The following is a 27,186-nucleotide window of genomic DNA, read 5'->3' as shown; positions in this document are numbered from 1 at the left end:
ACATTTAATGTTACAACGGTGTTCTTTCCATTGTAATTTTGTGCAAAATGTCTCCTACAAAAACGGGGTAAAAGCAAGTTGTCACGCAGAAGGGTGAATATTGAAAGAGACAAGAGAAAAACTGTATTTCTCACGAAAAATATATATAAATTAGTACTATAGGGTTTCACTTCAATCTTTTTTCTTTCAAGTAGTATACATAAGTTTGTACTCTTCTACATAAGAGAAAACTGTATTAATGCAAAATAACACTTGATTCGGCACGACAGTGTTGTGACTACAAGCAATATTACCATTTTCATCTTCGAATGCTTCAACAGTGCTACCTTCGTTGCATTTTCGTGCAAAATGTCACTATCTCAAAGAGACAGTGTCATGATAGCGTGAAAGGGTGAATATTAAAGAGACAGGGAAAAAATCGTATTTCCTATACGTGTGAGTCAAAACTTTAGGGTTTTATTTGTCGAAACAAAGATGTCGACATATTTTCTTATTCTCTTTTCCAAGTATATATATGCGTGTAGACTACTGTGCGAGAAAAATCTATTGACTTGGCACGGATAGACGATTGCGTTACTACAATTAGTGGTTTTATTAAAATAGCATTATGCTAAACTCTTGCTTCCGCAAATCGTTGTGTTGGACGCGACTCTGTCTCTGTCATTGTATCTCAATATAAATTTACTTCGTAGATTTTATTCTGTTGTTGTACTTGATGTACTCTACGTATCTACCATTACGCGAAGTACAGACAGATACGAAATAGAGGTCTTTAGAATGCTCATGTAAGTTTCGAGGTTTATCACGATAAAGTTTGCAGCTTGCAGTTTGATAGGAAACTGAGCGCGCATGATGAGGAAAGTCAAGTTCTTCTTCAACTTCGCTGGAAGATCGTACCAAGTGCTCTGGTAAAGGAAAAGCGCGACTTCTTCCATCTGGCATTTGAAATAATCTCCGATAAAACTATAAACACTAATTTGCGTTAGAAAGGAACCAAGCACCACGCAACTTTTTGCCAGCATAACAGCGTCATTCTTCTTCAAGGCTAAGATAAATTGGAATCCTACAAATATATTTAGCCATTTAATCCAGATCTCTGTAATGTAACACGTTTATTTTTGCAACACTGTTATAAACGATATAATATTCACCCATTATACACAACAGTATGCTCGTAATAAATAATTGTGTCAGCAACACGAAACTGATCGTTTCGGCGAGCTTTTTACACAACATTATCAGATAACTGTGTCTGCGTATCAGCGCATTGAAATTACTATAAACTTGTGGACTTACAACATCAATGTTGGTGAAATTAGCTTTCAGAATTTTTATTTGACCGCACATGTGCAGTACAATGTTGAGGAACATAGCATCGTTACCTTTAGAAAGAAGGAACGCATCTGTAGATTCTTTACACAACTTAAGTGGTATTATGTTAGAATGTATAATTTCGCACTAACTGTTTCATTTGTGTTGCTTTTATATGATATTGTATAATTTTATAAAATAAGATTTTTTATATGATACTATAAGATTCTATATAATACTATCTAGTATATGATATAATAAATCCCGAAAATTGCATGCAGATGTTAAGATAAACCAAAAGATATTACCATGGTTACAAGTGGACGTGAGTGTCATCATAAAAGATTCGATGAAGTTGATAATTTTGTACATGCTCGACGGAATATGGAAGTACTCCAAGGTGCATCTAGACGGTATCGTATAGTCCAACTCAACATTGTTCTCGTCCGTTACGTTGAGCTGATTAATCGGCTTATCATCCAGAAGAGGAATTAACGTGTAAACGGCGCAAGCGAAGTAAGCAAAGCACACCATGAAACAGGCGAGCGTCCTCCCAATAAAAGCGAATCTCCTCATGATCTTACGCTGTCCCGGGTTGTCGATTGTCCGATAATCATCTACAGCGGCGCTATAAGTGTCGATCAAGTTGTTCGCGTAAATGCGAAAATATATGTTCTTCACTGCAGAGATCAGTCCACAACAGATGATCATTAGGCAGTCTACGTTTTCCTCCGCGTCGGTGCAGCCCGTTTGAAGTTCGATGAAAGGCAAAATTACTACTATAATCTGTTGATTTGCATGATAGTAAGATATTGCAAGGACTGATCTATTAATGAGAATTCGCGTGTCTAGTTTATTTTGCACACTATATAAACTATCAAAGGATTATTATATCAATACGATAGATAGTCGCTAACGTTAACATCTTGAACTGAGTGATACATAAAGTACGCTATACTTCGAATTTTTTCAGAAATGGTTAAGTTAACCACAAGCAAGAACATAAAGTAAATATAATAAATCTTATAAATGAAAGGAAGATCTTTATAGGTTAATTTTGGATAATTTACAACTGTATTCGTCTATGAGACATTGAATCTTAATTTTATCATCATCTAAGGAATCATTTCACGATCTGCACTATTAATTAATGGGTTGCTCAATAATCGGAGAACAAACTTAAACATTTGACAATGTTATCGCGACACCGAAACTTTGTCTATAGCATGACGATGTTGATGCGAATGCTCGATCTCTCTACGTTGAACGAACTGCGTGTCAAGGTTCACTGAAGTCCAACTCAAAGAATACGTACCATACAAAATGTAGTAAAATAAAATCGTATTAGCGAATAGATGTTGTGATTTTGAAGGGGCCAAACTCCATTGATCCACGTTAACAGCTTGAAGGGAGTCATCGCGTACGCGATATCTTTATTCCATTGCTTGCTAGTCATCGAGTCGAAGTAATGGCAATAACTGTCGCCAATAACCGATGATACGCTCGCTACATCAAAGCGAGTGTTATGAATCATTTCTTATTCATCTCGAAGTGGATGTCCATTTGCCAAGTCGCTTTTACGCTCTTGATGCACACATTGTCGCAAATTGTAGGAAAGTCGCTTTACATGAAATATTCCTGGGTAAAAATTCATGTAACTATGCTACTTTTGAAATTGCCGAAGCATTACTTTTCCTTTTTGTTGCATATGTAGAATGTTATCTGTCTTTAGTTGTAGAAAAGAGAAGAATTTCTTTCTGCCATCACGAGTGTCAGTGGAAGTGTCTTGTTTTCTATTTGTGTATTGTGTGACGTGTTTTTCGACTTCGCAATTTTGATATTACTTTCATTATAGCTTTAATATGTGCATCACCATGAAATACAACAGAAGAACGTTAAGTTATTTTCGTGAAATGGCAGTATTGTTTCCTCGTCGATTGTACGACATTTCCTTTGGTTCATCAATTTTGATACTACTTTCATTGTGGATTGATTTCTTGTATCTTTAAATTTGTATCTTTAATCTGTATAAGTCTTTTTTATGAAATTTCATCCTCTAATGCTATCTTTGTTGCATTTTTGTGCAAAATATCGCTATCTTAAAGAGACAGTGAAAACAATTTCATCACGATAACGTGAAAGGGTGAATATCGAAGGAGACAAGGGAAAAACTATATTTCCTATACGTATGAGCCAACACTGTAGGATTTTATTTGTCGAAAAAAAGATGTCGACAAATTTTCTTTTTCTCTTTTCCAAGTGTACATATGCGTGTAGACTACTGTGCGAGAAAAATCGATTTGGCACGAATAGACGATTGCGTTACAACTACAATTAGCGGTTTTATTAAAATAACATTATACTAAACTCTTGCTTCCGCAGATCGTCGTGTTGGACGCGACTCTATATTGTATCTCAACATAATTTTACTTTGTAGATTTTATTCTCTCGTTGCACTTGTTGTACTCTACGTATCCACCATTACACGAAGTACAGACAAATACGAAATAGAGGTCTTTAGAATGCTCATGTAAGTTTCAAGGTTTACCACGATAAAGTTTCCTGCTTGCAGCTTGATAGGAGACTGAGCGCGCATGATGATGAATGTCAAGTTCCTCGTCAGCTTCGCTGGAAGATCGTACCAAGTACTTTGGTAAAGGAAAAGCGCGATTTCTTCCATCTGACATTTGAAGTAATCTCCGACAAAACTGTAAACACTAATTTGCGTTAGAAAGGAAGCAAGCACCACGCAACTTTTTGCCAGCATAACAGCGTCGTTCTTCTTCAAGGCTAAGATAAATTGGAATCCTGCAAGCATATTTAGTTATTTAATCCAGATCCTGTAATGTAACACGTTTATTTTTGCAACACTGCTATAAGCGATATAATATTCACCCATTATACACAACAGTATGCTCGTAATAAATAATTGTGTCAGCAACACGAAACTGATCGTTTCGGCGAGCTTTTTACACAACCTCATCAGGTTACTGTGTCTGCGTATCAGCGCATTGAAATTACTATAAACCTGTGGACTTACAACATCAATGTTGGTGAAATTAGCCTTCAGAATTTTTATTTGACCGCACATGTGCAGTGCAATGTTGAGGAACATAGCATCGTTACCTTTAGAAAGAAGAAACGCATCTGTAGATTTTTTACACAAGTTTAGCGGTATTGTGTTAGAATGTGTAATTTCGCACAATTTTATCATTTGTTTTGCTTCTACATGATTTGTATAATTCTATATGATAAATGATTTTTTATATGATACTATGATATTATATGATTTTATATAATACTGTCTAATATATGATAGAATGAATCTTGAATGAAAACCGCATGCAGAATTAAGCAGATAAACCAAATAGATATTACCATGGTTACAAGTGCACGTGAGTGCCATTATAAAAGATTCGGTAAGGGTAATAATTTTGTACATGCTCGTCGGGGCATGGAAGTATTCCAAGGTGCATCTAGACGGTATCGTATAGTCTAGCTCAACATTGTTCTCGTCCGTTACGTTGAGCTGATTAATCGGCTCGTCACCGAGAAGCGGAATTAACGTGTAAACGGCGCAAGCGAAGTAAGCAAAGCACACCATGAAACAGGCGAGCGTTCTGCCAATAAAAGCGAATCTCCTCATGATTTTACGCTGTCCCAGGTTGTCGATTGTCTGATAATCATCTACAGCGGCGCTGTAAGTGTCGATCAAGTTGTTCGCGTAAATGCGGAAACATATAGTCTTCACTGTAGAGACCACCCCGCAACAGATAAACATTAGACTGTCTACGTTTTCCTCCGCGTCGGTGCAGCCCATTTGAAGTTCGATGAATGGCAAGACCGCGCAAGTAATCTGTTGATATGCGTGATAGTAAGATCTATTAACGACTGATCTATCAAAGACTGAACTATTAACGAGAATTCGCGTATCTAGTTTGTTTCGCACACGATATGTGCTATCAAAGGACTATCATGTCAATATGATTGATAGTCGCTAACGTTAGTATCCTGAACTGAGTGACCCATAAAATACGTTATACCTCGAATTTCTCAGAAATGGTTAATCTAACCACAAACAAGAACGTAAAATAGATATGGTGAACCTTACGAATGAAAGAAAGATCTTTGTAGGTTAATTTTTGATAGCTCACGACTGCATTCGTCTATGAGACACTTAATTGTAATTTTGTCACCATCGAAGAAATCATTTCACGGTCTGCACTAGTAATTAGCGGTAGTTAATGCACTATTAATTAACGTAGTTCAATGATCGAAGAGGAAACAAATATTTGACAATGTTATCGCGACACCGAAACTTTGTCTATAGCATGACGATGTTGATGCGAAAGCTCGATCTCTCTACGTTGAACGAACTGCGTGTCAAGGTTCACTGAAGTCCAACTCAAAGAATACGTACCATGCAAAATGTAGCGAAATAAAATCGTATTAGCGAAAAGATGTTATAATCTTGAAGGGGCCAAACTCCGTTGACCCATGTTAACTGTTTGAAGGGAGTCATCGCGTATGCGATATCCTTTTTCCATTGCTCACTAGTCATCGAGTCGAGGTAATGGCGGTAACTGTCGCCAATAACCGATGATACGCTCGCTACATCAAAGCCACGCAAATATTACGTGTCATTTTTTATTCATCTCGAGATGGATATCCATTTGCCAGACGCTCATGATGCACGCATTGTCGCAAATTGCAGAAAAGTAGTCGCTTTTACGTGAAACTATCTTGGATAACAATTCATGTAGCTATGCTACTTTTGAAATTATCATCCGTCGAAGCACATTTCTTTCTTGTTTCATATGTACTAGAATATTATGTATTTTTTGTTGTAAAGGAGGTAAGAATTCCTTTTTGTCATCACAAGTGGCAGAACTGTCTTGTTTTCTATTTGTGTATTGTGTGTGTATTGTCTTTTTCGACTTGGCAATTTTAATATTACTTCTATTATAGATTTTACTCTTTAATTACTATGCGCCACTAAACTGGCTTTCCTATAAGTCATTCTGTGAGATAAAGCACCACTAAAGTGGCTTTCCGCCAAATCATTTCTTAGTAATTTCCAAGTCATTATCTCACTTGTTTTCGTGGTTTTAAAAGTTGAGTGCATTTTCGTTTACACGCACATTGTTGCAGAGAAGTCCGTACTGGCGATTTAGTGCTGCGGCCAGCTTCGCTATAGCTAGAGGATTAATTTGTGTATCACTATAAAATATAACAGAAGAAAGTTAAGTTATTTTTGTTACAAATGGCAGTATTGATTCCTATTTGCTCGTCGATTGTACGACATTTCCTTTGGCTCGTCAATTTTGATACCACCTTCATTGTGAATTGATTTCTCGTATCACATATCTTGAATAATTTGTATGAGTTTTTTGTCAAATTTTAACCTCTAATGTTTTGTAATGCTATATTTGTTGCATTCTCGTGCTAAATGTCGCTATCTTAAAGAGAGTGAAAACAATCTCACAACAACGTGTTTCAAACGGCCCGAGATGGAGAGCGGCCGGTTCGTGTTGCGGCTGAACTGCCATCGATTTCTACGTTGTTCGCGCAAGTTAACTTTCGTGTCCTCCTATCCAGGAGCCTCTTACGGTGATGTGAAGGATAGGCACGAGTGCACTTGGTTTCAAAGTCTCGGAAATGTCTTTATGAAGAGTAGCCCGGCGCCTCCGCACTGGGAAGAAATCTCCCTTTAGAGGATAGAAGAGTCGCGTAGACGACGGAAACTGAGTCTCGTATACTTGGGAGCGACCGTAGCTCGCGTGTATGATGCCGCTAGCGCGGCGGAGACTAAAGTCCTGTGATTTAGAGGCTCACGCGAGAGGAGTCGCGGGAGTGATGAAGGCCTAGTCTTGTAAAAACTAAGAAGCGAGCGTAGATTGTTGCTGGCGCGACGGAAACTCGGGTTAGGAATGTCGCAGATGCGACGGCGACTAAGTCCTGTGCGGACTTTGATGCGAGCTGGGCTCACGCAGTAAGAGTCGCAGGTGCGAGAGATTAAGTCTTGTGTGGATTGTGAAGTAAGCGCGACAGTCACGAAGTCCTGTCAAAAGATGCACGATATCGGTAGTGCTTGAGATATTGCAAGAGGAAGCCATCCCCACCTGTGGTGGAGAATACAAGGTGGTAATCTAGAGAGATCTCGCGAACCCTTCCCTCAACCACATGTAATATCTAGAAGGTGGGGGTCTGTGGAGTTACCAAAATACCTCGGACGAGGAAAACCAACGTGTCGAAAAGGACATTCTAAAGGCACTGATCCAAGTAGCAACGCGCATGTAAAGGCGTCGAGTCGTCGCGTGCGGCGACTTACATAGGCGAGTCAGAATTTAACCGCGAGTGACGGCCCGACGAAGCCGTCGCCGCGTCGCGGCGCGAATCAGCACCGGGAATCGGATGCCCGCGCACCCGCGACTATCGCGGCGCCTGGCGTACGGTCGGCCCATACCGAACAACGTAAAAGGGTGAATATCGAAGAAGACAGGGAAAAAATCGTATTTCCTATACGTGTCAATCAAAACTGTTGGCTTTTATTTCAGAAACAAAGATGTCCACATATTTTCTTCTTCTCTTTTCCGCAGCAATTTACGCACATATGTATGTAGATTGCTGCAGGAGAAAAATCTGTTCATTTGGCACGAATAGACGACTTCGTTGCAATTACAATTAGTGGTTTTATTAAAATAACATTATAACATTATAACATTTTATAATGTTATAAACTATTATTTCCGTAGATCGTCGTGTTAGTCGTGACTCTGTATTGTACCTTAACATAATTTTATTTCGCAGATTTTATTCTCTCGTTGCAATTGTATTCTACGTATCCACCATTACGCGAAGTACAGACAGATACGAAATAGAGGTCTTTAAAATGCTCATGTAAGTTTCGAGATTTAGCACGATTAAATTTCCCGCTTGCAGTTTGATAGGAGATTGACAGCGCATGATAATGAAGGTCAAGTTCCTCATCAGCTTTACCGGAAGATCGTACCAAATGCTCTGGTAAAGGAAAAGCGCGACTTCTTCCATTTGGCTTTTGAAGTAATCTCCAACAAAACTATAAACACTAATTTGCGTTAGAAAGGAAGTGAGCACCACGCAACTTTTTGCCAACATAACAGCGTCATTCTTCTTCAAAGCTAAGATGAATTGGAATCCTGCAAAGATACTTGGTCGTTTAATGCGAATCTCTATAACACGATTATTCTCGCAACACTGTTATAAGCGATATTCACCCATTATACACAACAGTATGCTCGTAACAAATAATTGTATCAGCAACACGAAACTGGCCGTTTCGGCGAGCTTTTTACACAACCTCATCAGGTAACTGTGTCTGCGTATCAGCGCATTGAAATGACCATAGACCTGCGGACTTACAACATCAATGTTGATGAAATTAGCCTTCAGAATTTTTATTTGACCGCACATGTGCAGTGCAATGTTGAGGAACATAGCATCGTTACCTTTAGAAAGAAAAAACGCATCTGTAGATTCGTTACTCAAGTTTAACGGTATTGTGTTAGAATGTATAATTTCGCACAACTTTATCATTCGCTTCTACATGATGTTGTATAATTCTATATGATATGATTTTTCTATATGATACTATATGTTTTTATATAATACTATTTAATTGATATCTATATGATAGAATGAATCTCGAAAATCGCATATCAAGCACCAAATAGATATTACCGTGATTACAAATGCATGTGAGTACCGCCATAAAAGATTCGGTAAGAATGATAATGTTGTACATGCTCCTCGGGGCGTGGAAATATTCCAAGGCGCATCTAGAAGGTATCGTATATTCCAACTCAACATTGTTCTCGTCCGTTACGTTGAGTTGCTTAATCGACTCGTCACCCAGAAACGGAATCAGCGTGTAAACGGCGCAAGCAAAGTAAGAAAAGCACACCATGGAACAGGCGAGCGTCCTCCCAATAAAAGCGTATCTCCTCATGATCTTACGCTGTTCCGGATTGTCGATTGTCTGATAATCATCTATAGCGGCGTTGTAAGTGTCAATCAAATTGTTCGCGTAAATACGAAAACATATGGTCTTCACCGTAGAGAGCAGTCCGCAACAGATGAACATTAGGCTGTCTACGTTTTTCTCCGCGTCGGTGCAGCCCATTTGAAGCTCCATAGAAGGCAAGATCACTACTATAATCTGTTGATATGTGTCATAGTAAGATGCAAGGACTGATCTATTAACGAGAATTTGCGTAGTCTAGTTCGTTTCGCACACTATATTATCAAAGGACTATCATGTCAATAGGTTTGATAGTCGCTAACGTTAGCATCCTGAACTGAGTGATACATGAAGCACGCTATAACCTCGAATTTCTCAGAAATAGTTACGGTAGCCACAAGCAAGAACGTAAAATAGATACGGTGAACCTTACGAATGAAGGGAAGATCTTAGTAGGTTAATTTTCGATAGCTCACGACTGCATTCGTCTATGAGACGTTCAATTTTGGACTTTACACCACCGAAGAAATCGTTTCACAGTATGCACTATTAATTTCGGGTTGTTCAATGACCGGAGAGGAAACTTAAACACTTGACAATGTCATCGCGACACCGAAACTTTGTCTAAAGCGTGGCGATGTTGATGCGAAAGCTCGATCTCTCTACATTCTTGAACGGACTGCGTGTCAAGAATCACCGAAGTCCAACTCGAAGAATGCATACCGTGGAAATTGTGGAGAAATAAAATCGTATTAACGAATAGATATTATAATCTTGAAGTGGCCAAACTCCGTTGATCCACGTTAACAGTTTGAAGGGAGTCATCGCGTACGCGATATCCTTTTCCCATCGCTTACTAGTCATCGGGTCGAGATAATGACGGTAACTGTCGCCGATGACCGATGATACGCTCGCTGCGTCGAAGCGGCGCAAGTATTACGAGTTATTTTTTATTCATCGAAATGGAAACCATTTGCTAGATCGCTTTTTACGCTCTTGATGCACGCATTGTCACAAATTGCAGAAAAGTAGTTGCTTTTACGAAACTATCCTGGGTAACAATTTATGTAACTATGCTGCTTTTGCAATTGTCATCCCTCGAAATATTGCGTTTCCTTTTTATTACACATGTGCTAGAATGTTGTGTCTTTGTAAAGGACAGAAACTGCTAAATGTCACATTCTTTTCTCTTTTATTATGGTACACTACGAGAGATAAAAAATAAAAATGATGTGTATCTTGTAAATTATATATATATATAGGTATTTTTCTAATTTCTAAAAGTTTCACTCTTGCGCGAATATATATGTATGTTTTTTTTATGTATTGTAGTCACGAGTGTAATTTACCTAAAATTTTATCACAAATAAGATGTAATATAAGAAACATATTTGTCAATAACTATTTGTTGTTTGTTTTTCAAGCATAACGCGCAAGGCAGACAAATAAGATACTGAAGTCTTCAGGATATCGGTGAAAGTGGCACGTGTGACATAGAAGAACTTTCCGGCGGTCAGACGAATCGGTATGTTCGTTTTTATCATTATGAACGCCAGATCTCTTATATCGCTGGACGGAAAATCGCACCAGTTGCTGTTATAAACGGCGAATGACAGGGCCTCGCTCTGATCTCTCAAATTATCGCCCGCGTACGAATATAGAAAGGATTGCAGCAACATGACGATCATCACTACTATACTCTTCACCGTCATCACTATGTCGTTAATATGTAAGGATTCGATGAGCGCAAAGCCTTAAACCAATACGCTTAATTCGCTAATTGTTCCCCAAATCATCGTGATCCTAAAATGCTACTACGGTAAAATATTATATATAAGTATACATAAGTAGATAAGATGGAAAGAGGGTGGATCATTTTATACACTGAGAGAAAAATTTTTGGTATTTGTAACTATAATTATATAGAAAAATGATTATTGTAAATTATGATCAAGACAACCATTTTTTAGTCAGTTGTACAATAATTTTAATAATAATAACCTTATATGCATGTTCCAACACGAAGATAGTAATAGTAACATGGATATAAGGTTATTATCATTAAAATTATTGTACAACTGATTAAAAAATGGTTGTCTTGATCATAATTTACAATAATTATTTTTCTATATAATTATAGTTACAAATACCAAACATTTTTCTCTCAGTGTATGTTCAACTATTTCAATGATAATATTACTTAGATAACGCAATTGAATATTTATGTAATGTAAAATGACTTTATAAAGAATATTTCAGAAATAAAAATTTATCTGATTAATTAGAACTCGCTTAATTTGATAAAGAAACCTTAATAAAAATATTATAGGATTTAATTTTTCATTAATACATGAATTTATTTTTTTGCTTTATCTTTAAGAACGATCACTAATAGTCATTTTATTTGCATTTAAATGGATATACATATCAATTTATAAAAATAATTTTGTTGAGGAAACATAAAAATTGATATAATAATTCTCAAAAATTAGACACTGTATACATCTCAAAAAAAGATGGACTTCCTGCGCACTTAATGAACAAATTCCGTGAAAAAGAGACTCGTGAACTTACCGGTTATACATATCAAAATCGCGCTGGTAAAGATCTGTGTCAAAATGATCACATTGTAAGAGTCCTCGATAGTCTCCGTGAGTCTTAACAGGTGTCGATGTCGAACAACAAGTTTCGCGACGATGTTGTCTCCCTTGCATTTGCATTGATCGATCCGCCGGAAGTTGATCATCAGAAGCTCTAACTGACCGCACAGATGCAACGTGATACCGACAAAAATCCCCTCCGTGCAACAGTTTCCGGCATAAGTGATGAACAACTGGATCACCTGATAGAACGTAACGACGACGTACTCGACGTTCGAGACGGACTTCAGGAGGCAAGACGTTGGAAGGTAATACATTCTCTGGCCGGTCGCGTTTAAAAAGGGCAATAGTCGTAACATGTAGAGCATAAAGGCGAAGAAACCGCAGTAAAACAACGAGAGCGAGATTGTTCGCGCTATGCGCGCGTGCTGCATCATGATCTCGCGCGATATCGGATCCTTAACGTCCGACCAGTCCTGAATGGCGCAGGATAGATTGATCGAGAGTGTGGATCGCCGCATTCGCAGCAGGGAGAGTTTCACGAGCACGAGTATCGCGCTCGAGATCACTACGTACGTGTCGATGGGATCCTCGTAAGAGTTCTCACAGGAGAGACAGATCTCCGTCGCGAGCGATGTCACCAGCAGGAGCTGAAACAATTGATTACTGTAGCAAATTAGGACGCAGTAAGTGTATGTAATCTTACAATACTTCGGTTCGAATCTCGGTTTAACAATTTAACGAAGACTGAAAACACTTTGGTTTGAATCTCGGCTTAACAGTTTAGCGGAGATTGAAAATACTTCGGTTCGAATCTCGGCTTAATAATTTAGCGGAGACTCAAAACACTTCGATTTGAATCTCGGTTTAATAGTTTAGCAGAGACTCAAAATACTGCGGTTTAAATCTCGGCTTAATAGTTTAGCGGAAACTCAAAATGTAATCTTACGTTTACAGTCTTTAAGCTCTGAAAATCAACAAGAGACTTAATTCTCTCCTTAATAAAAAGGAATCCTTGTCCCTAAAGTTCAAGTAAAGATCAAGTATAATGTAATATTGGCTTAAGATAAAAAGAAAGATTAAATTTAAGTAGATTAAATTAAATTTAATCTTTACTTAATCTTTACTTAACTTACTATTTATTTAAAAAATAATGATTAAATTCAATTTAATATTTGCTGAATATATATACAAATGAAATGAAATTTTACACCAACATTTGTTCACGTTATTAGTTATGAATATATTTTATTAGTCTTGTTAATTTTCTAGAAGTGACTTATAGAATCGTTATTTGGACGAAAATATTTTTCTCACCTCGCTGATCATCGCGAATAACCAACGCATCTTCGAGTAAAACGTGTCATCGTCAATTGGCCAAGCACCCAAGGGCCACGCTAAAATTTTGTAGCTCGCCAATGCGTAAGCAGCATCCTGGTTCCAGTGTGCCATCTTCAAAGCGCATGACAAAATGAATCCGCGCTGATCGCGGAGATCTTCATCTTTAATGACGTGCGGTAAGATAATTAAATTTTAATTTACTCTCTTCGTCAACTAGTTCGCTGTGTCGTGCACCACGGTATTCGGGTATCTCTTCTCTTCCGCCACTCTAGTAGTCATCTCTTCTTCTGGAATACTATCGATTCTCGAGAATACGTAGTCCAACTAATCGCGCGTCGGGCAATGCATATTTAAAGAGCTATGAACGCCGCTGAGCGAATCGGCAAATTGCTCGATTATCTCACATTATAGTCTCATACATCCCAATGTCCTCTTTGGATATTGTACAGGATGCATAAAGAAAGCATCGCGGTAGAAAAATTTGAGAAATTTGCGTGCAATTTTATCAATTCTCCAAGAAACGCGTCATTTGTTCGATGATTTCGCGAAATTCGATGCAAATAATAAGTAAAGAAGGATCATCGCAAAAGTGAAAGTTTAACGTATTGTACAACGTTCAACTAGTAAATGTACGTGAACTTCTCAGTTTCGCGTTGCATTGATAGCAATATAGTTTGAGTACAATTTATATTTTTCTTCCTGCATTTTTCTCTATAGATGATAGCACTGCATTTGTTTTGTATGTTGCTTCAGTGATTGGCAACAACGACAAATTTTAAAACTGCTTCCTCTAAATTTATTTGTAAATTTGCAAATGTAAGTATTTAAGATAATCATTTTATACATTTTTCTTGCTCAATATAAATATAAAGACTATGTCTGTATGGTATTTAATTACAATTTACACAAATCACTTCAGAGATGTTCCTTATTTAATTAATGTTTCAATTAAATGAGCCAAATGAGAGATTTCAATAAAATAATAATTTTACTCTTTGAAAGCAAGAGCCGTAATCGCACATCTTAATAGATCTCAAATAGCAATTTTTATCCATAATAAAGGATGGGCATTGCGCAACACTGTGCGACGAGTTGACAGTCACACGTGACAGTCCGCTTACTCTTGCATCGCCTGTAAAAACGATATGTACGTCAAGGCTGTAGTCAAGATATCCGTGATAGTACTTCTCGTGATGTAAAAGAATTTTCCAGCGCTCAGCCGCAGAGGGATCTTCGTTCTCATCATAATGAGTATCAAGTCCTTCATCGTCGTGGACGGGAATTTGTGCCACGTTGTGCTGTATATCGCCATAACGATCGATTCACTTTGATTTTGCAGGGTTTCGCCGGCGTGCGTGAACAGGAAGGATTGCACGATGAAGTATTGAATGAAAATCATACTTTTTATCACGTCCGTGTAGTCCTGATGCTTGAGGGACACCATAATACGCATTCCTTGATGAAAGACGGCTCTTTGAATATGCATGCATGGCTCCTGTATCTTTATCTTTCCGCGCGCACGCAACGGAAACATAATATTTCAGTCAAGACATTTGCGATCTTATGCATACCTGAAACCGCAATGACTATGGTGGTTATTCCCAAGCGTAGCAGAAGATTGATATTGAAGGATTCCTCGATGTTTTTAGCCAAAGTTATCAATTGACAGTGCCGTTTGATCCACGGTCCCAACAAATTCTCATAACGGTTTTTCTCATTGATTTTTTCCGCGATCTCAGCGAAGCGAATCCTCAGCAGCTCCAGTTGACCGCAGAGATGCATGGTGATGCTAAAGAAAAAGCTATCGCTCGCGCACTCCGCTATGAACAGTAGGATCGCCTGTAATATTTGCATGGCGTAAAGCGCCTTGTACGTGGTATACGAAACCCCTTTGTACAAACATGTTGACGGAAAGACGAAAGTCCACAGAGTCACATTCTCATTATCGATAGTTACCACCTGCAGAAACGTGTCTCGGTATACATTATATAATTTTATTATTGCGCGTAAAGAGAAAGTCAGATTAACGAACAAATTGAAATATCGATTGGCATCCGTTGGATAAATGTGCGTATCTAATTCTCTAATTATTTTACAATAAATCACAAGCTTGCACAACTATTATTCAGCAACCCAAATATTATTCAGCAACACAAGTATTATTCTTATCGTTACGTTTGTCTTATATATTACGTTATACTGGTGTCAATGAAACTGTTTTATTTAACGACCATTTTTAAGTTTGTAATAACAGAATTTCTGACACAACCTGTTGGTTATTTCCGACGATAATGGCGATAAAGTATAAAGAAGCGGCTACAAATCCGATCATCACTTGAGACATAGTGATTATTCGGCCTACTCGTGCGTACCCTGTCATTATTAGATAGGACTCTCCCTCCGTGGGCGAGGACCAATCGTCGATCGCGGAGATCACGTTGCTGGCGATCTTTTTCATGTACATACGCCCGAAAATCATGTTCGTCCACGCGTGTAAGCCGGTCTCTATTATAAGACAGACCTCCAGCGCGTCTTTGGTATCGCCGCAGCTCTTGAAAGGTTCTATCAGCAGGTTGAGCATTGTGAGAGACTATACGATAGTAAAGATTCAACTGTTTTATAAATGCACATACGATGAGATTGCACACGATATCTGACAGTGCAAACGATAATGAAAATCTCGCGTTTAAGTGCGAAGCTCGCGCGAGTCCAATTTAAATCGTAAGACAACTCGAGAAACGCGAAATTGTGGAATTTCTCAAGAACCTCGAAGCAACTGCGAACAATTTGGCCAGGCTATCGCAGTCTGAATAGTCATTGTGTCGATTGAGGGTAAAAAAATTGTAGAAACATCGTCAAATAAATACAAAGACATCGATACGTTTTCGTTTCATCTCACCTCCGCGAGAAGTATCGTGGACCAGCGGACTGTGCAAACCAATTCGTTTTGCTGCAAAGGCCACACACCGAGTATCCACATCATCGTTCTTATCACCGAGAAGCCGTAGTCCATTCCGCTGTTCCACGTTGTCTTCATGTTCAATAATTATTTCAAGTTCGGTCTCACCACGTTCAACGTGGTTCAACAGCCACCTTCAAATTCAGTCTCAAAAAGTGGCACGGTCATTCGTGACTGAACGCCGCTTAGCTCATCTATGTGATCTACGTCTTGCTTCTACTTCGATGAACATTACGATCAACGCGCGGACTCACCCTTCTTCGTTGTTCTCTTTTGAGGGTGGTAAGATAAGTGGCAAGATAAGACAAATTTTCCCGAACCCGCTTGTCGCTGTAATGTTGTGTAACTGCACAATCGTGTACAATTTTCGATGTTAGGCATACGTCGTCGCCGTGCTGTTATTCGCACGCTATTACGGAACAACGTAATGTAACTTCTAGTATCTACTTGTAATAGTTTCTTAGATATGACGTAAAAGTAGAGAAAATTCTAAGTTTCATACACGTGCTACAGAATGTCTACTTCGTGTCTAGCAAAACGTTCCTTTGAAATTCTCTTTTCTCTTCCGAGTTTCTTCCGAAAGGAATATGTTCGCAGCTAGCATATGCAATGACTATAATAACAAAGCGATGATAAAACAACAACGAAGGCAGCTGTGTTATCCTCATTATCATGTTAAAAATTGAACTGTCTGTCTCCAACAGCTTACTGCATTGCCACATTGACGAGAACTTCCGTTTGATGAAATTTTTAGATGTTTCGTGAAGGCGGTGAATGAAACAAAAACTTTTTTTCTTTCGTGCAGTGGAAGGCGATGTTAAAGGGACTTTTGTTTCTTTGCATGTGCTTGTAGGTAATTGATATTATTGTAAATAATCAATTGTAAGGATCATTGATACCATAAAAGGCAAAATGATTAATATACGATTAAATGTAGTTTTGCTACGACACGATTGTAATGAGTTTTAATTATTTGACAAATTCTAGTTTTAAATGAGATAGCAAATTTAAGAAGATAGAAAGAGAGAGAGAGAGAGAGAGAGAGAGAGAGAGAGAGAAAGAGAGAGAGAGAGAGAAAGAGAGAAAGAGAGAGAGAGAGAGAGAGAGAGATTAAATTTATTAAAGGTAGAGTTACGTTTAATATTAACAGTGATGTCACCGTGGCATTGCGGTTACTGATAATAATTTCCTATAACGCCGCTCATAAATCAGCAAGCTTATCATGTTCTGGAGCCAGCAAAGTTCTAGAACCGAATTAGTCATTCGCCTAATAATCGTTACAACGCAAATTTGATCGTGCTCAGCGCAATTCAATCATACAGAACGATGAATCATCTTATCTGTACCCGCGATGCTGTTGTTCGTTTTCATGAGCTCGTAGTTGTACAACATAAGTAGCTTCGTGAGTGTGATATCGGACCTGGATTATTGACATAACCCGATCGATAATCGATAATCCCTTCGATCTAGCATTCGACACGCAAATGTTAGTCATCTGCCACGATGATGAGATTCTATCAAAATGTATGGGTATATGGATACAAGCGGGACTACACCAAGGTCTTCAATCTGACGAGGTCGATAGATAACAAGGAGTTCATTTCCTTAACGAAATCGTTTCTCTACGGAAGAAGGTTATGGAAGGTCCTGCGAACAGTCACTGTTAAGATTCAACGTGTATTACCGGAACAACTGTAGATAATTATTTATGTGTCTTAGACCTTTCACTATAGAGAGGGGACTTGCTGATAACGAAAATATCGAATCCGCTACGAAAATCACGAAATGCATGTTCCAAAATACTTTAATTAAACATGCTCGCGCACACTTTACGTAATACTTCTTATATTTACAATACTAAACTCTGTACAAAATTCTCCGCGTATTTTCATGCCCGCACGCACGAACTGATTGGTTCACGTCAATCTTCGTAAAACCGAGATATACGAAGCCGCCGTCTTAAAAATGTACATCATAGTCTCGCGATTAACGTAGAAAAACTTTCCGCCGGTAAGACGGAACGGAACAGTCGACCTCATCATCGCGAAGTGCAGGTCCTTCATCAACGCCAAAGGAAGCGTTATCCAGGAAGTCGCGTATAACGCGTAAAATATATTCTCGCTTTCCCGCTGCAAGAAATCGCCAGCGTAGGTGTACACAAGCGACTCTAATAAGAAGTAGTTTATAACCAAGGTGCTTTTGATGAATTCCACATGATCGTTTTCGCGCAGGCAAAAATTTAAACGCAATCCTGAAAGTAGAGGCCTCATTTTAACCGAATCGCACGAAAATATTCAGCTTGGCGTGCGAGTAATCGTAAGTGCCCAAATCCCAATATTTAAAATTGACTTAAATAATAGTCTAGTTGTAAATCTAACGAAAAACACAATTAACCTTCTAACCGTGTTCGTTTCGGGTATACTTTGACTATATTCAGAGTCTAAATAGACTCAACGGTGAGAACTCACTATTTAATTGACATATATGTATTTTTTTATATCTTTTATTTTAGCAATATATAACGTAATTTAGTACAATATGTGCTGACTTTTTCTAAAATAACTCGAAAAGTCGCGAAGTATCACACTTGTATTTAGAATATTACAAAAACTGTATAAACTTTGAAATTGTTCTGGGTAAAAAAAGACCCAGAGCACGGTTAGAAGGTTAAATACATTAAAAAATACATCTTTTAACCATTTGGTGCGCGAGTTTATTGTTCGTGCGATAGATGTATAACTAACTAAAGATCTATATATACTACAGTCCAGAAGTTTGGAAGCAGTCATATTTTTGGGTAAAATAAAAGATTGTTTGTAAATATTATGAAAGCAACCTGGTATAATGAATGTTTATTGACATTAACGACTACTTTAGGCCAGAACACTAACTTTGTGCCTATGTCTGGTAAATTCTTGCTATTATCTACTTGCGGTTGAACACTTACTTTGTTTGGTCACGTTCGAATCACAGAAATATGATGTTTACCCTCAATTCCGATATCTAATCTTTGTATTCTAATTAAATAGGATCTTAATAGTTGTATTCAAGCATTCATAGACGCAAGTTGCAATTTTTGAGCTCAGTGTGCGTTAAAGTTATCAGTCGGTTGATTTAACTGAATTTTTTTATTTAATATAATGTAATTATAGGCACAGAAAGTTGGTGTTCTAACCTAAAGTAGTCGTCAATGTTAACAAACATTCATTATAAGCGGTTGCTTTCATAATATTTACAAACGATCTTTTATTTCACACAAAAATATGACTGCTTCAAAACTTCTGAACAGTAGTGTAACTATCTATAAATGTATAAGAAACCTTTTGCAATAGATTACCTAGTAATGCAAACATAATCGTCACCGTTGTAAGTGTGATTAATATGAGAACATGGAAGCTATCCTCCAAGTTCTGATAGTATTCCATCAGCTCGCTATGCCTGTTAACCAAGTCGACGAATTTCCTTCGGCAACTTGGTACAGTATACGGCTCGTTCGTTACGGTTTTGAATTTCTTTTTAAGCACTTTCAGCTGACCGGCGAGATGTACCGTAAGGCTGAAGAAGAAGGTATCCACGATACACTGAGTAGTACATAATATAGACGTTTGAAAAATCTGGAAACTGAGGATCATTATGTATTGTGAGCCGGTGACTGAGCTACTCAACGTACCGGCCGGGATCAGAAATATCCAATCTGTTATATTAGCTGCACAAAAATGGAAAAGTGACAATATTAATATATCAATCTTTTTTCCATTGAATGTGCAATTATGTAACTCTAAAACCCTAAACATGAAAAAGTTACATAAACCCTAAATATGAATAATTTTATCCGCGTATTTTCGTTTGCTCATAACTTCCGGAAAAATAATCGAAATTCAATCTTTTTTTTAATTAATGTAGAAAACATCGAGAATTATAAATCTATTAATGTTTTTATACGATTTAACAAATTCAACTCAAAATTATACCGAAATTTTGACTAATATATTATCTATTATCTAATATAGTAATAATATAGTACTAATATAGTACTTATTATCATAATAAATTATAAGAATGGATACAAATAAGCAAACGTTTTACCATTCACTGTGTTCGGATCCGTGAAAAAGATCTGTTTCAGATTTATCATCACGATGGTCAATACATAAATACCGAAGCAACCCATGCCCGAGTATAGCAATACAAGGGTGAGTATCCTCGCTCGAGACGCATATTTCTTCATGATCTTCCAAGTTTCCTCGTCGTCTTTCGCGGTCAACCAATCATCGATAGCGGCGTTAAAGTTCGCGCGTAATTTCTTCTGATTGAAAAAGATGGACGAGAATTTTAAGGCTCCTAGTATCGTTGAAACGGCATACAGTATGCTCTCTATGTTCGTGCTAGCGTCGTGCTTACTCTCAATGAACTCCATCACGATGAAAACTAGTGCCGTGATCTAATGACGATTATTCTGTCTTAGAAATATTGATGCGAACGCTCAGTTAGATAGAGAATTAAAAGTAGCTCGATGGAAAGTTTATCGCTTCTTCGTACCTCATGATCAAATCTAAATTTGTCAGACAAATAAAACATAAAGAAAGAACCGCATTTCTCTAGATTACCCTTGAATATACCGTCAAGCGCACAGGATGAAATTATTTTCGCGGAAGCACTTCAGAAACTTCGACTCTATTTCGCGTTGTATCGTCGTACGCTGAGCTACCATTACTTCGTATTAACGTACCTCCAAACTGAACGCTAAGCCGCATCGTACCCTCGTGAATAACGTCTTTTCCTGCAACGGCCACAGACCGAATATTTCCAGGCATATTTTATGAGTGGAAAAGACATAGGCGATGTCACCGTTCCAACGTACGTCCGGCATCCCGGCGCGCGGAAGAACTCTGATGACTGCGCACTCGGAACTACTTCGCTCAGTTGTTACGAGGAATTTCCACTTTTGTCAATTTAACATCGATTTCATCGAAGCGATCGCTTTCATCGAAAAGGTTATTACCGCGAAACAGAAGCAATTTTCAAGTGCGCCATCTTAACTTATTACAAACTTATGTTTTATTAACTTGCACGAAACTCTTCTCGCGCCTGTAAGATAAGTGCAAAGAGACGGGGTGTCTTTACACTCTTCCGTTAACTCCGACGACCAAGAGCAGCATTAGATTTCGTGAGTCTGTCGAATTTGTTATACAATAAAATATCATATATTATTTATATACATATTTATCTCGTCTTAAGCGATTAAGCGACAAAGATCAATTTAAAGATTAACTCAATTTAATATCACACTTACAATTTTTGTTATTTCTCTCCGATTGAAATTATATTTCAATATCGATTCTATGTAACTAAATAATGTGCAAAATATCGAAGAGATTGGAACCTTTTCTGCTACTTTACACGCTTTTATTTCTAACAATTTGTAGGAAAATGCTCATGACTCTGAGATGTCGTGGGGTAAAATATTTTCTTCTGTTTCAAAACAATTTGTATATTTTCACGTTTCTAGCATCACTCTTAAGACCGATAAGTACGATGCGGAGGCTTTCAGAATCTCCTTGAAGCTAACGAAATTTATCACCAGAAATTTTCCTGCAATTAACTGTTGAGGGTTGCCCGCTCGGAGAATTACGAATGACAGATTCTTTATCACGCTTACGTTAAAATTGTACCACGGTGACTCGTAAATCGCATAAGCGAATTCTTCAGATCGTTGTTCCAACATTTGCCCCGCGAAACAGTAGAGAAGAAGTTGCACCAATAGCACGGCGATAAGAAGCACATGCTTGGTAGCGTTGATGAAGTTGTTCATCGTAAGCGCGAAGGTCAATTGGAAACCTGAAAGACGCACACAAGAGGTCGTTGATTATGACATTCCAGATCTGATCAATGATTCAATTTAAACAATTTATAGCATATCTTAAAATTGCGAGGAATTATTAGATTGGTACAAAAAATTTGACATTTTCTTACTGAATTCTTGGAGAAACTTTGGGCATTAAAGTGAAAATAGAAAGTCCTTGTTAGATGTTTAAAAAATATCTAGTCGATAATGTCTGTTTCATACGTAAAAATTACTAATTTTTTGAAATTGATTAATTTTGTTATTTTATTTGGCAAACACAATAAGCCCTTTTTCACCACACACACAACCTAATATTTTCTTTGTGTCCATTCTTATACAATACGAAATTTGTTACTCTTACAGGCAAAATAAGTGTCATTATTACGGAACTTTTAGTAAAGTAAAGCTCGATTGGGATTTACTTAAAGTAACATCTACCTTCATTGCACAAGAGAACGACGCTCATGAAGACCTGTGTCAAGATGATCATACTGAATGTCTTCTCCAGATAATGCGCCAGGCATATAACGATGCCTCTTCAATAACGCACCGAGCTTGTCGCGGATCCCGTCGTCGTTGCTTATCTCGCTGAAGTCCGTCTTGAGAATCTCGAACTGGCCACACACGTGCATCGTGAGATCGAAGAAGAGCCCGTCGTTCCCGCACTGTAAGATGCAGTTGACGAGCTGCAGCAACTGCAGTGCTCCGATGAAGCCGTAAGCTTATGCCGAAGATAAGTACTTTCCGAACACACAGTAGGCCGCCAGGAGCTCGTCGGTGTGATTGCGCATCAACCGTTCGGAGATCCACGACAGATCGATGTTGGAAAACACGAAGATGGAGATGAAGAACACGCTGGACACTACACCGAAGTACAAGAATATCGAGAAGCCGAATCTATGTGCACGTATCGCAGCATGATATCGCGCGAATATGACGGATTCTTCACGAAGTTCCAGTCGTGAATGATAGCCTCCACTAGGAACAATTTGTATCTCCAATTCAGGCGATGCAAGAAGCTTCGATATGCTGACTATTGATGATGAATCGGTCATGAAGGCTTCCATGATACTCTCGTAGCTTTTGCAATTTCGGATAACTTCCAGCGACAAAATGATTGTTGTACTCATCTAGTTCGCCAAAATTAGAGGAAATGCCATTCCGTTTTGTGCAAATATTTCGTGTTCATTTAACTTTACAGAACCGTATATGACCTGACATAATGTGTCATACGTATATTGAACGAATGCAGTAAAATGTAATAAAATCTGCAGGATAGAATAAGTATACGTGGGAACTCGACAAATACGCTACATGGAGAAAACATCTCCGTTGGTTGAATTTTCTGAGGAACAAATTCGATTGCAGGAACAGAAAGATTCCTGCAGGAGGTTTCTACTCAGCCAATTGTTCTCAGTTATCTCAACCGAATTTTCATGCAACTAAAGGCCCAGGCGAAAGTTTCCGTTTACGGTAACAGAGATATTATTTCTTGTTAGCGAATCTTTCATCTGGTATATCCATTTAGTTACACGAACCGAAATCTTCTTTCTATGTATATAAAAATGTTTACCAAAAGTCACGCTATATCTTAAACAGTTTTCATATACAGTGCGCGTGTATTTCCTTGTTAGATGTAAGAAAATATATGTGTGTGTATATATATATGTGTGGAAAGGCTCGATTAATATGTCACATCGCATTATAAGTATATGACATTGATTGACTTAAAAATCAACCGTGTCGCAAATACATAACATCGGTAGCGCGCACGTTAACTTGTTCATCTCTGAGGAATTTATTGTCGTTATCTGCTAGAGTCAATTGAGACTCCAGTCTTAATTCGCATCTCTTCTGATCTACAAACCTCGCTATCTCTCGTTACACAAGATGAAAAGACTTTGTCTTTATCACATGGAGATTAAAGATTAAAAAATTCGAATCAAACGATAAGTTTGGATCGTGCTTAAATGTATAACTTACTTCCACCATCTTCGATACGAACCATCGAATCCTCGAGAAGACGTTCTCGTCCAACACTCAGACTCCGATCGTGCCGAAGAGATACTTGTAGAACGTCAGAAAGCGGGCGATATCGGCGTTCCGATTCGTGCTCGATCCCATTTTCAAGTCATTCCTTGCAACGTCTCACTTTCGCAAGGTTCCTTCGTCGTTTCATTGTTGCACTGTTCAAACTGCCACGATGACTCCGCCGGTTTCCCTTTTTGCGTCCCCATGCAACAACACATCGTTCGATATCCGATTTGTTGCATAGGGACGCGAGGTTTGTGAAACTTGGAGCAACCCCTTCGCGGTAAGCAAGCAGCTGGATTTTTTTTCCAGCTCTATTATTCATGTCTTGGACTCGCGCGGTTGCCTTCGTGAGCACGCGGATGTAGTCCGAGTAAGCGTTTGTATTTGTACAAATAATACGGTTACGAGAGACTCGACATACTCATTCACGTTACTTACTGATGTTTGCGATAATAATACATCCACTACCGTTCGGAGAGATATTCTGTTTACTGGTAAATAATAAATTTCAGTTGCGACAGAACAGATAACCGGTCTGTCGGAACTTGCCGTTCCGTTCTTCATCGGCGAAGAAATTAGTGTGTCGTTTAGATATGCAAGATAAGTGAGTGCATGTAAGAAAGAAGATCTCAAACGCAGAGGAAAAATTCTGATACAGAAGATTATAGAAAAATATGGTATTAATATTAATTTTACGATTTTTTACGATACTGTTACTGTACGAAGTAATTCCGAGCGATATGTTTTCCTTACGATTATCAATACAAATTGTAGCTAATAAAAAGTCTATAAACATGATAAAAACAATAGTAAGTTTATTTTAAGATTTCCAAATTGCCCCCGCGAGACTGAGAATTATCCCGAGTAAAGAACAATCTGATAATCGTTTCGTGACTCCGTGTGTTCTCACGCTGATGAAATTATAAGAGATTGTGCGTTCTGCGATTTATTTCATCACAACGTGTGAGTACAAACATTCGAGCTTATCTTAATGGTCTTATCTAACATTTGGCAATGTACGTTATTAATATCGCGGCATGTGCCATTAGGTAAGAACGAAAGAGACCAAGGTGGGGGAAACACCGCGTTGCAGTTATCAGTCGTAATTTATAATCGTGTACCAACAATATATTTAATATTACACATCTATCATAACCCTGAGAACGGAGATGTAGGAGCCTGTGGCTTTGATGATTTCCTTGAATGAGAATATATTCATCGGTAGGAACTTGCCGGCCGTGATCTGATGCGGTATCCTGCCGCGCATCATCACCATCGGCAGATTCCTCATGAGCTTCACGTCGAATTCATACCAGATAGTGCTATAAACGCTATACGACAGCTTCGCGGTTACGGACTCCAGCTGATCGCCAGCGTAGCAGTAGAGGTACAGCTGCACCAACATCGTCAGGATCAGAACGACGTGCTTCATCGCCGCGATATTGTCGTTCAGCTTCAACGAGATGATCAGTTGCGTGCCTGAAAGCAAGCCCAAGAGACGAAAAGAAAGACAATGACCTGCAACCTTGTGTCGCGAATCACGATGGCTCGCGTGTTCGAGATTACAATATACCTTCCACGCAAAGTAGCAGCACACTCATCACTGTCTGCGCGAAGATGGCCATGTTGAAGGCGTACTCGAGACTGTCGGCCAGTCTTATCAAATGGCAGTGCCTGATGATTAACATCCCCATCTTTTTGTGACAGGCATGCTTCTCCACTTCGATGTTGGCGAAGTCCATCTCAAGCACCTCGAATTGGCCGCATAGGTGCATCGCAAGGCCGAAGAAGAAGCCGTCGTTGCCGCAGTGCGAGGTGGCGTTCACGAAGATCTGCGCCATTTGCAGCAGCAGCACGCAGCCGTGGGTGATCGTGGGCAGGTGACCGAAGACGCAGTAGGTGGCCAAGAAATACGTCGGCACCGCCGTGCCGTTATGCTCCAGCTTGGTGATGTTCAGCCAAGGTAGCAACACGTCAAATGGCAGCGCCATGAAGAGGAAAGATACACCTGACGCGTAACCCAGATACAACATCGTCACCGACACGATTCTACCGACGTTGGTGTACCTCAGCATCACCTCGCGCTGCTTCTCGTCCCTGGACACCGACCAGTCGTGGATAAGCGAATTTACCAGAACGTAGCTGTGTTTCCAGGTCAGCCGGACGACGAGGAGCTTGGAGAGGCTGACGACAGACGAGAGGTCCATTAGAAAGGCCTCCATCATGTCCTCGGTACCGAGACACTGCCGGTACGCCTCCAGAGACAGGCTGCCGACAGTACTGATCTGATCGTCGAGGCGATCGCGTTAATTCGCGAGGATCTCCTTTAATTTCAGTCATTAATTATTTTTCAAGCTAAAGCCTTATAGATATTCAAACACTTTGGTTAAAACACAATAGACACATCAGCTCCGAAGAGACGCAGGATCGATGTGTGAGGAGGAGGAACGACGGATGAAGGTGGAAAGACGGCGCTCTGTATGACGAGTTTCGTGCAATCGTTCCGTTAATCACGGCCGAATAATTATTTTCTCATTACACTTACCTGAATCAACATAGCTAAGATGCATCGCGCAATTGACTTGACGTCTCCCGCGCTCAAAGGCCAAACTCCGATTAACGTGAGAACCTTTTCGTACACCCCTAGAGCCAGATGAGCGTCGTCGTTCCAATATCTCGCTTGCCCCATCATCAACAATTGTCGACGCTTTTTCTGATCTTCTTCAGATATCAATCAAACGTTCGATTGAGCCCGTGTGAATCCGATCGTGCCCTACATCGAGTCAGAATCATTCACGGGAGTCCAAGTATCACTTAACAAGAAATCACTTTGCGATGCATGAAGGCTGAACACGTTTCATTTAAATACTTGTCTACACGGAGAAAATATATTACACAGTTTTTTTTATATAAATTATTCTTAATTTTATGTTTTCAGTAGTACAGGAATAGACTGTCAGCAAGATCTGTCTTGCTAAAAAACAATAAATTTCGCTGGAAATTCGAATAGCAAATTCGTTTAAATTGCACATTTAAGTTCTTCAAATACAAATAACATAAAATGAAAAAATAATAAATTACTGCTAAATCGACTAAC

At 38.8% G+C, this 27,186-nt stretch overlaps 4 protein-coding genes and 1 pseudogene across 4 annotated transcripts; all 5 read right to left on the bottom strand.

Annotated features, from left to right (window-relative positions):
• Window positions 1-711: 711 nt before the first annotated feature.
• Window positions 712-5,979, bottom strand: LOC116848264. Its single transcript, XM_032824165.1, has 7 exons — window positions 5,732-5,979; window positions 4,690-5,167; window positions 4,207-4,437; window positions 3,860-4,119; window positions 1,620-2,097; window positions 1,152-1,382; window positions 712-1,063 (listed from the first exon to the last, which is right to left on the bottom strand). The coding sequence occupies exons 1-7, from the start codon at window positions 5,870-5,872 to the stop codon at window positions 723-725; spliced, it is 2,160 nt and encodes a 719-aa protein (XP_032680056.1). The 5' UTR covers window positions 5,873-5,979; the 3' UTR covers window positions 712-722.
• A 2,095-nt stretch (window positions 5,980-8,074) lies between these two features.
• On the bottom strand, window positions 8,075-10,174 carry LOC116848269 (odorant receptor 49a-like). The gene is made up of 4 exons (XM_032824170.1): window positions 10,034-10,174; window positions 9,031-9,508; window positions 8,568-8,798; window positions 8,075-8,489 (listed from the first exon to the last, which is right to left on the bottom strand). The coding sequence occupies exons 1-4, from the start codon at window positions 10,172-10,174 to the stop codon at window positions 8,149-8,151; spliced, it is 1,191 nt and encodes a 396-aa protein (XP_032680061.1). The 3' UTR covers window positions 8,075-8,148.
• Window positions 10,175-10,629: 455 nt separating this feature from the next.
• LOC116848274 (odorant receptor 85c-like) lies at window positions 10,630-13,590 on the bottom strand. The gene is made up of 3 exons (XM_032824174.1): window positions 13,228-13,590; window positions 11,853-12,560; window positions 10,630-11,010 (listed from the first exon to the last, which is right to left on the bottom strand). Exons 1-3 carry the CDS (start codon window positions 13,360-13,362, stop codon window positions 10,705-10,707), a joined length of 1,149 nt encoding a protein of 382 aa, XP_032680065.1. The 5' UTR covers window positions 13,363-13,590; the 3' UTR covers window positions 10,630-10,704.
• Window positions 13,591-14,368: 778 nt separating this feature from the next.
• On the bottom strand, window positions 14,369-15,105 carry LOC116848268 (odorant receptor coreceptor-like). Its single transcript, XM_032824169.1, has 2 exons — window positions 14,823-15,105; window positions 14,369-14,706 (listed from the first exon to the last, which is right to left on the bottom strand). The coding sequence occupies exons 1-2, from the start codon at window positions 15,103-15,105 to the stop codon at window positions 14,369-14,371; spliced, it is 621 nt and encodes a 206-aa protein (XP_032680060.1).
• A 2,973-nt stretch (window positions 15,106-18,078) lies between these two features.
• LOC116848263 lies at window positions 18,079-26,968 on the bottom strand (annotated as a pseudogene).
• Window positions 26,969-27,186: the final 218 nt, after the last annotated feature.

This window comes from Odontomachus brunneus, unplaced genomic scaffold (genome assembly GCF_010583005.1).
Source record: "Odontomachus brunneus isolate Ranch 3 - 2012 unplaced genomic scaffold, Obru_v1 Obru_scaffold_092, whole genome shotgun sequence".
In the NCBI taxonomy this organism is placed as follows: domain Eukaryota; kingdom Metazoa; phylum Arthropoda; class Insecta; order Hymenoptera; family Formicidae; genus Odontomachus; species Odontomachus brunneus.
This window is presented reverse-complemented; position numbering and strand designations above follow the sequence as displayed.

Bases quoted from the DNA above. Each gene is read 5' to 3' on its own strand.
- LOC116848274 (XM_032824174.1), bottom strand. From the start codon at position 13,362: ATGGCACACTGGAACCAGGATGCTGCTTACGCATTGGCGAGCTACAAA. The intron at 12,561-13,227 runs GTGAGAAAAATA...CAATTGTTTCAG, and splicing joins TATTCGCGATGATCAGCGAG to CTCCTGCTGGTGACATCGCT. The intron at 11,011-11,852 runs GTTCATTAAGTG...ATGACGGTGAAG, and splicing joins GTCTCTTTTTCACGGAATTT to AGTATAGTAGTGATGATCGT.
- LOC116848269 (XM_032824170.1), bottom strand. From the start codon at position 10,174: ATGACTAGTAAGCGATGGGAAAAGGATATCGCGTACGCGATGACTCCC. The intron at 9,509-10,033 runs GTATGCATTCTT...ACATATCAACAG, and splicing joins ATTTCTCCACAATTTCCACG to ATTATAGTAGTGATCTTGCC. The intron at 8,799-9,030 runs GTAATATCTATT...TTCTTTCTAAAG, and splicing joins CACATGCATTTGTAATCACG to GTAACGATGCTATGTTCCTC.
- LOC116848264 (XM_032824165.1), bottom strand. From the start codon at position 5,872: ATGACTAGTGAGCAATGGAAAAAGGATATCGCATACGCGATGACTCCC. The intron at 4,438-4,689 runs GTAATATCTATT...TTCTTTCTAAAG, and splicing joins CACGTGCACTTGTAACCATG to GTAACGATGCTATGTTCCTC. The intron at 1,383-1,619 runs GTAATATCTTTT...TTCTTTCTAAAG, and splicing joins CACGTCCACTTGTAACCATG to GTAACGATGCTATGTTCCTC.
- LOC116848268 (XM_032824169.1), bottom strand. From the start codon at position 15,105: ATGCAAATATTACAGGCGATCCTACTGTTCATAGCGGAGTGCGCGAGC. The intron at 14,707-14,822 runs GTATGCATAAGA...TCTTTCATCAAG, and splicing joins CATAGTCATTGCGGTTTCAG to GAATGCGTATTATGGTGTCC.